Source organism: Schistocerca gregaria, chromosome 5, assembly GCF_023897955.1.
Source record: "Schistocerca gregaria isolate iqSchGreg1 chromosome 5, iqSchGreg1.2, whole genome shotgun sequence".
NCBI lineage: Eukaryota > Metazoa > Arthropoda > Insecta > Orthoptera > Acrididae > Schistocerca > Schistocerca gregaria.
In genome coordinates, this window is record NC_064924.1 from 145729074 (window position 1) to 145738235 (window position 9162).

The following is a 9162-nucleotide window of genomic DNA, read 5'->3' on the forward strand; positions in this document are numbered from 1 at the left end:
TACAGTAGTTATATGGAGATGAATTAGTCTTTGAACTGAAGACAGCCTTGGGCGTTCTTATGCAGAGTTAATAGTGGTTCATGATAGAGTAAATTGGTTGTATGTTAAAATCAAGCAATGGAAAGTCCAGGATGGAATAATAACAATATTGAGAAAAGGGTATACTCCTAATCCCATATAAAGGAGACACTGAGTCGCAGACAGAGACAACCAAAAGACAGCTATGCATTTAAACTTTTGTCCAAAAGACCTTATTTCACAGTAGAAAACACAAAGACATTCATAAAAGCACAACTCATACCATGCCCACTGTCTCTGTTCACTACAGCCAGGTTTTGGACTGCAATGTGCCTGATGAGAACATCAATGTGGCATAGGTGGTGGTGGTGGTGGTGGTGGTGGTGGTGGTGGTGGTGGGAGGGGGAGGAGGGGGAGGGTAAAAAGGCAGAGAGGGGGAGGTATAGCAGGGTATATGTGTGTGTGTGTGTGTGGGGGGGGGGGGGGGGGGGGGGGTGTATAGTGCTGCATGTAGAAACATTCAGGGACATGTTGGGTGGGGATGGGGTAGGACTGCTAGGTGCATTTAGCAGGCTGAAGGGGGGGGGAGGGGGGGGGGGGGAGGAGGAGAGAGCAGAAAAAGAGAGAAGTAGAGAAGGAGAAAAATGTTAGTGGATGCATTGGCAGAACAGAAAACTTTGTAGTGTTGGAGAGGGAGCAGGTAAGGGGATAGGTAAGTGGAGGACAGGATCTAGCAAAGTATGAGGCCTGGGTGATATGGGAATGTAGGATTTTTTGCAGGGAGGGTCCCCACCTGTGCAATTCAGAAAAGCTGGTGTTTATAGGAAGGGTCCAGGAGGTGCAGGCTATGAAAAAATTATTGAAGTGAAGCACATTGTGTTGTATAGCGTGTTCAGCAACTAGTTGGGCCGGTTTGTCGGTGGCCATTCATGTGGACAGACAACTTGTTGGTTGTCATGCCCACATAGAAAACGGCACAGTGATTGCAGCTTAGTTTATAGATCACATGGCTGCTTTCACAGGTAGCCCTGCCTTTGATGGTGTAGGTGATGCCTGTGACTGGACTGGAGTAGGTGGTGGTGGGAAGATGTATGGTGTAGATCTCACTTCTGGATCTATTGCAGGGAGATGAGCCATGAGGCAGAAGTTTGGGAGCAGGGGTTGGAGTAGGGATGGAAAAGTACATGGTGTTTATAAAGGAAAATGGGGGTTTTAATGCTTTATAATATTTATTATATTAAACTTACAGTTATAAATGATATGTCAAATGAAAGAGCAGCTCAAACAGTTTTACCAAGAACCTTATAAATGTTCAATGTGAGCCCCATTTGTCACACGGCACACATCAAGTCTATAGCTGAGTTCTTCCCAGACGTTGATAAATGTGTCTTCAGTGATTGTAGCAACAGCTACTTCAATCCAGTTTCTTAATTAAGGGAGGTCTGCTGGTAGCGAAGGCACATACATGCAATCCTTGATGAAGCCCGAAAGGAAAAAATCGCATGATGTTAGGTCAGGTGAATGTGAAAGCCATGCAAAGCAAGCCCTGTTATTGGGCCTCTTGCAGCCTATCCAGTGCTCAGCTATAGACTTGATGTGTGCTGTATGACAAATGATGCTCGCATTGAACATTTATAAGGTTCTTTGTAAAACTGTTTTGAGTTGCTCTTTAATTTGACATATAATTTATAACTGTAAGTTTAACGTAATAAATATTATAAAGTGTTAAAACCCCAATATTCAGTTATAAACACCCTGTACATTGCGTAGGTTTGTTGGACAGCAGAATACCACTGTGGGAGGGTGTGACAAGAGGAAGTCAAAACCCTCGAGAAGAATGTGATTCAATTGCTCCGGTCCTGGGCAGTATTGAGTCACAAGGGGAGTGCTCCTTTGTGGCCAAACAGTGGTTATGTGGGCGATGATAGTTGACGGGAAAGAGAGAGAAAGAGGGGGGCATGGGAGATCTGTTTCTGTACAAGGTTGGGAGGGTAATTTCGGTCTCAGAAGGCCTCACTGGGACTTTGGTATAATTCAAGAGGGACTGCTCATCACTACAGTTGTGATGGCCATAGGTGACTAGGCTGCATGGAAGGAACTACTTGGTGTGGAATGGGTAGCAGCTATCGAAGTGGAAGCGTTGCTGGAGGTTGGGAGGTTTAATATGGATGTAGATACTGATATAGTTATCCATGAGATAGAGTTCAACATCAAAGAAGGTGGCTTGTTATGTTGAGGAGGACAAAGTGAAGTGAGTGGGAGAAAAGATGTTGAGGTTCTGGAGGAATGTGAATAGGGCATCCTCACACTCGGTCCATATACAAAGATGTTATCAAAGAATCTAAACCAGATAAATGGCTGGTATTTTAGATGATTAGCAAGGATTCTTCTGGATAGCCCATGAATGGTTTGGCATAGGACGGTATTATGTGAGCATCCATTACTGTACCATGGATTTGTTGATTTTGATGATGCCTTGAAAGGAAAAGTAGAGGTGAGTGAGGACATAGTTGGTCATTGTGACCAGGAAGGAGGTTGTAGGTTTGGAGTCAGTTGGGCATTGGGGAAGGTAGTATTCAGTAGTGGGAAGGCCATGGCATTGGGGATACTATTGCAGAGGGATGGAGCATCAATAGTGATGATCATTTGTTAATGGAACAGGAACTGTGAAGTGTCACTTGAATATAAGGTTTGCACCTTTTTTATAGGAGTAATAAGGTAATAGGCTGAAGGTGTTGATCACAAGAGCAGAGAATCTCTCAGTGGGGACACAGTAGCAGGCCACAATGTAGCAGGGCATAGTGGGGTATCTTGGGTGGTTGGGTTTATTACTTTAGGAAGCATATAGAAGGTAGAAGTGTGGCAAGTGGCAGGGGTGAGGAGAGAGTGAGATGGAGAATGTCGCAGGGGAGAGGTGTATTGTGGTTCTTTCTGTTGATGTAAGGTTGGTTTCCAAGTCAAGGGATTTGGAGAATGATGGTGGGGCTAGGTTTGTGGTTAATAAATACTGGAATGTTACCAGGAGATGATATGGGGGTGGATCATGGTTGGATGGAGGAATGAACTTAATCAGGCTGGGTTCAGTATTGGTTTTGGGCCGAGTCTGATTGGTAGGGTAGGAACGAAAAACTGTTTCAGTTGTATAGACCAGCAGAAGGAGATAAGGTCTTCAGTAAGTCCAGCAAGATCAAATTTGGGAGTGATTAGGAGCAGTATATTATTTGGGACACCAGTACATAAGAAATTTTGGCCCATATATGAACAGTATGGTATAGAAACATGGTCAGAGATGCTTCTCACATTGTGAGATCCTGTAAATGAATAATAAACATGATACTGACATACCTTGACAAATTTCCATAGATGTAGTATCTTCCAGCAAAAGAACAAAGTAGGTATCATATTCTCCACTGATCTGCCTGTGAAATGCAATATTTATTGCTTGGTAAGGGGAAGTATTATCTATTTTTATTTAGTTGTGATTTCTGTATTAAATTCCTTTCTTGTTCCCCTCCCCTCCCCTTTTCCACATATGATCCATGTAGATGTTTTCTGTTCACACTAAATTCTGTCAGCAACATGATTATTTAAAGTACATTTTTGTTTCAGGTGCTGTTCATTTCTGACTTGTTTCCAGTGAAACGCAATCCAGCACTTCCTGTGCCAGATATGGATACAGATCCTCCAAGCCATACAGGTAATGGAAATACTAACCAAATATGTTGAATCACAAGTTTTGCAGCCAGCGTTTCTCTGTAATATTACCAAAACAAAACTGCCAATTACACATGTACATTTGAAGGAAGCTTTAAAATAGTAAATACTGTCGAGAAATGTTGTAAGATATTTGTTACATTTTTTTTTTTTTTTTTTTTTTTTTTTATCAGGATACAGGTATCTCCATATGTAATGGTGGAATTTTTATATGAGGGTATGTGGTTACATTTGGCTGGCACTAATACAAATTGTTGACACCAAGCCTGAATATATTTTGTAATTTTATATATAGAAGCAAATTTAAAATGGTAATATTCAGTGTAAGAATCAGTATGTGCATTTTTATCACACTAAAACAATACCAACTAATGCAACTGAACTCTCAGTACATTAATATATATTTGAGACTAGCTGCTGGCCTTTATCTTAGTGCTGAATGATATTCTGTACTTTTTACTTTAAAAGAGTGTATGTATTCTTAGTATACTTTATTTTATAATTTGTAGAAAGATGACTAAGTCTGAATTCATTAATGTTGTTTTTGTTTGTGCTAGTAAGTAAATTCTCAAATTTATTTGTTAGAAGTGAAACACATTAATTATCACAATGGTTGATGTCATCTTGTAACAGTAGTGCACAGTGATATAATATTTTCTGAAATTCTTTTAACAAATAATCTTTGAGAATTTTTGTGATTTAAAAAAAAAAAAAACTTTGAGAATTTTTGTGAGGTTTTGCAGTGTTCAGGTGTTCAGTAGGAGAGAGTTTTGTGCTTCCTGTTTACTGAGCTCAGTTTTAGTTTTCAAATTCTTCATTTGATAGTTTTACCAATTATCTTACTGCAGAAAAATACATCCCAGTCACAAAGGCTAAAATAAAGGATTAATTGAAGTGCACTAACTTATCGAAAGTGCCTTTTACTATCAGTGGTGTGTAAACTTATCTTTAGGTCCATTATTGTTATTAAAAGAAATTGTCCTTACCTAATTTTAAGTTATGAGAAAGTTCCATTCTCACCATAAACAATGAATGAGAAAAGCCATGGCAAATTGTTTGTCACTGATATCACTAGAATAAAACTTGCAGTGCCTAGTAAAGATGTAATTAATTGTATAAGCAAATGCTAATAGAAAGTATTTCTGTAGGAAAGTCTGTATTAGATCTAGTACAAACGGACCAATTTCTGTTTCAGTTCAAGAATGACAATAAGTATTTCTTTTTCATGTACAAGAATAGTTGTCAGCTCTTGTAACTATTTGATTACTGAACATGTTAATTAATGTTCTCTTTTTTTATCTTTCATTATTTCTTGCTCCTGTTTTTTCAGGAAATGTTTCAGTGAAAGTAATATGAGACGTCTGATTATTGTCTTCAAAATGACTTACTATGAATTAGCAGTGGGCTTCCAAAATCGTATGAAAGGCTACATATATGTACATTGTCAGTTCAATGGGAATAGAGAATTACCAATGCTACAACAGCAATAAAAATATATGGGAAGAGCATATGTATGAACAGGTGAAACAATGATCTGGCTGCAATATCAAAAGTGAGACACACACACACACACACACACACACACACACACACACACACACACACACACACACAAAAGCAATCAGTGAATCTTGAGCTTGATAACTGGAGGTGTCTTCCTGAAAAATCTTCAGACTTTTTCTGAAGGAGGAGCAACGTTGGGAGTGTATGAAATAGATTGTGTCACTCAGACTACTGTGCCGAAGACTTCCAGAAAGTGCTTCCCCATTGCATGTCCTAACTCCTTGGCTTTTATAACAATTATGTTTTCTTACATTTTGCAGAAGATACTTTCTACCCTAAAGCTCAAGATTTTATTATTTTAACAAATGCAGTGGATCTGTATAGTTTTTTTAATTGTTATTAGACTCCATTTGGCTTAACTGTTTCTTATTATGAATACAATATGTTGAACTTCAATGTTAATACAGGATATATATCTTCACCATGTATCTTTGTCATATTGCATATGTTGGTAGCAACTTTTAAGTTTCATCCACAAAAGAAACTACTGTCTAGTTCAGATCATTCTGTTCTGTCTAGTGATTTACTTCCACAACAGCTTTTTATAGAACTACATAATAATTCTAAGAGCATTTGTTGCAAACTGTTATAAAATGTAGTGCATTTTCTTCCAATTTGTGACAGAAGCAGTACAGATTATTATTATTATTATTATTGTCATCTTATTTAGGGATAATTTTGGGCAATTAATATAGAATTACCAAATATAAAAGAGCAATTGTACCAGCAGGCTCAGAGAAAAGTACAAGTGAAATTGGTTACAAGTTCCATCCATCCTCGTGACACTCTTGTTTTTCTCTTGCAGCTCCCATAGTTGCATGAAAACTAGGTCAGTGGTAGAATTCAGTATTAAGCAACCTAGAGAGAAAATGATTGCAAAGATCATTCGATTTTATGTGTAAATTTTATTACAGAGTAGCCATATGTGACTGTGTGATAAGTATTATTAAAATGGTGACGGAAGTGACTACTGTGAACTGATAGATACACCAGAATTGCAATGTTTTGGTGTTGTATGTACGTATAATACAAAAGACATCTTTGTACAGAAGAATATACTAAGTTTTATATAATATTTTAATTTCATCCAGTTAGCTTTTTCAAATTTTTGGTGGTGAAAGTTTAGTTATTGCAAAATGATGTCACTTTTCAGCTCTTATCTCAGTGTAGTTCATTGGATATCAGTATGAATAACTTTTATATTTTCATATTTCTTCTGAAATTTATTTTCTATGCTATACTTGAACCACTGCCATGTCATCTTTTACATCATACTCAAGTCTTTCTGAGGTGAGATAGTAACTGAAATTACACTTTGTATTGCTAGAGTAAAAGTATGTTTTATTGTATTTTATTTGATAGATATTCAACATTTCATTCAGGCTCTTTCTCATAGTGTCATTAACTGTTTCAACATTATGTGGGTTGTTGCACTATGAAACACTTCCAACATCATTGTACTGTACTTAAAAAGCTCACTGGCAGACTTTTGGCATGTGAAACTCTTTTGCTATGTTCAGGTAAAATATATATATAAATTGGTTTATTTTTATACATTGCTATCACTGCTGTATTGAAGTTGGTCAGCCACATCGAAATAAGATTGTGAAGGAACAGTGCTATTTTCTGACTTTTGTTTCAGTCTGTTATATTGTTTTTGCCTAGCAAAAACTTTCCAATTGGTTTTTGTATGTAGCTTGTAACAATTTCAGACTTAACAGCTGTGTTTCCTGTTGTGAGTAAAAAATTCATTCGGTTTGCTGTAAATATTTCTTCACATTTGAGATACTTACGTGGTCATACTGTGCATTGTCATAGTTATGTTCACTCATATTCATTTGAGTTACTTGATGTCTTAACAGCATACACAGAATGAAGAAAGAACACTGTTGATTGTGGTCACATGCGTTGAGCCTGTATGTGATTTATTTATGTAAATATAAATTGTCAGATGCAGTAATTTCCTAATGACAAACTTTTTATTCATGTGTAGCTTAAATACAAAATGTAATTGTGAGATATGTTAGTAACATAAAGTAATTGTAATAACTGTTTAATTTTAGTGTAATTCAGATCAGAATTTATTCTATAAAAAAGCACTTATTGTAAAATAAAATTTGAGGAAAATCTGTTGAAGGACAGTTTTGTGTTACATACACTCTTTAACAGTAATGTAATAGTATTAACCATACTTACGATTAACATATGGCTATTTTTAAAATAATTCAATGACAGGGTAAAATATAATTTCTGTATTGCTTTAAACACATAACAAACATGTTCCTAAATGTTTATTTACTTTTTTTTTACTAGTGACAGAGAGAGAAATTAAGTAAGCAACAGTTCATATTTCAGGAAGTAAAGTTGCTGGCTTTTGTAAGCTCTACGTGTATCTCCATTTTGTGGCATTCTTTTTTAATTTATTGTTAATATGGCAATATCCTCCAGGTGCCCTCCAACATGTAGGTACAGGTTTGGTGGAGTATTTATATGTTACAAGTTTTATTGCTACATAGACTTCTCTGTTATTATTTCGATGATTAGTAGTGTTTATTGTTAAATGTTCACCATCTTGTGACATAAACACAAAGTAACATGGGATTCCATTTGCTGAAGTATTATCTAATTAAGTAAACAACGTTTTTTTGTAAAGAATTTTTTATTAGTATAGATCTCTTCTTAATATGTTAGAACTACTTTAAATGTCTTTTAAGTAACTGTTAGTATTACAAATGACTGATTAGGGTGTTTGGTTGTGAATTGTAGCGTTCTAACATCTTCAGCAGCCTAATTCAGATGCCAGTTATTTAAATAATTCACACTATGTAGAACTGAAAATATTTTATGATGGTCTGATTATCCTGTACAATTGTGCTGGTACAACTATTTCACTATTAATAAGTTTTCTTAACATTTTTTTAATGATCATTATAAGTTATTTTATATTTATAACAGGTGTAGTGTATGGTGTTATATCTTGTCACTTTTATGTGACATACCTTTTTATGTTAATAACTGTGAATGACCGTTATCAGATAATGAACTGCAATAATCCAGGATACTGCGAAAGTATATTAACTGTAACTTAAGTGCCGCTTTTCTGCAAGCAGTGGTGCTCTCTTCAGAATTTTTTAATAATGTAGGCAATTGTCGTATGTTTTTAGTTCTTTTTAATGAAGAAAGACACACATTATGATTGAAAGTATGTTTTATAAGATATTGCCTATCTAGCATTTCAGTAAGTAACAGTAACTAAACAAACAGATAGAAGCACTTTCATTCACTTATAAATTTCTAGTAGGTTAGCTTGTTGATGAACTTATATATGAATTAATTTTACAGAAAACTGAACCATCTGTTCTAGTCTGAAACTGTGTGTGTGTATAAATATATTATTATTGTACACAAAGAGTGGTTGTTGTGAAAAAATAATGACTTAGAAATTACAATTATTGTGCTTTGAAGTGGACAAGGAAAACCATTTGACTTCCATGTAGTGTATTACTAGTTTTTGTAAAAGAAAGTTCTATTCAGACTGTTATATCTTGTTCAATAAATTCTTCATTATTTAGAATATCTTGTTCTTTGTGAGTGCCCTGTTGTGTTGAAAGAAGTAATAAATGATAACAAGCACTCATGTGCATCTCATTAACAACATGCAAACAGGGCTTTAGGAGGATAAAACATTCAAATGGGGTGATTTCTTTGACAAATAAAATAAAAACATTGTTTTTCTTTTCCATCCTTTATGCTGTATTGTCTTATTTTACATCCCAAATTTGAAGTAAATTTTTTGCTTGACTTCCAATTTGTCAATATCCACATTTATTTTCCCTTTACTGTATTGTGTGGTTACAACTGCAAAGA

At 35.7% G+C, this 9162-nt stretch overlaps 1 protein-coding gene across 3 annotated transcripts in view; it reads left to right on the plus strand.

Annotated features, from left to right (window-relative positions):
* LOC126273080 (putative phosphatidate phosphatase) overlaps positions 1-8869 on the plus strand; it is a 97113-nt gene extending 88244 nt beyond the window's left edge. Inside the window, exons 6-7 of one of the 3 annotated variants that reach the window (XM_049976493.1) lie at positions 3628-3715; positions 3906-8869. In XM_049976493.1, coding sequence (XP_049832450.1) covers positions 3628-3715; positions 3906-3928 — 111 coding nt within the window. In that variant the 3' untranslated portion in view covers positions 3929-8869. Of the gene's footprint in view, positions 1-3627 lie in introns of all 3 variants that reach the window. The other 2 variants (XM_049976492.1, XM_049976491.1) reach the window with 2 other exon arrangements.
* The last annotated feature ends 293 nt before the right edge of the window (positions 8870-9162 follow it).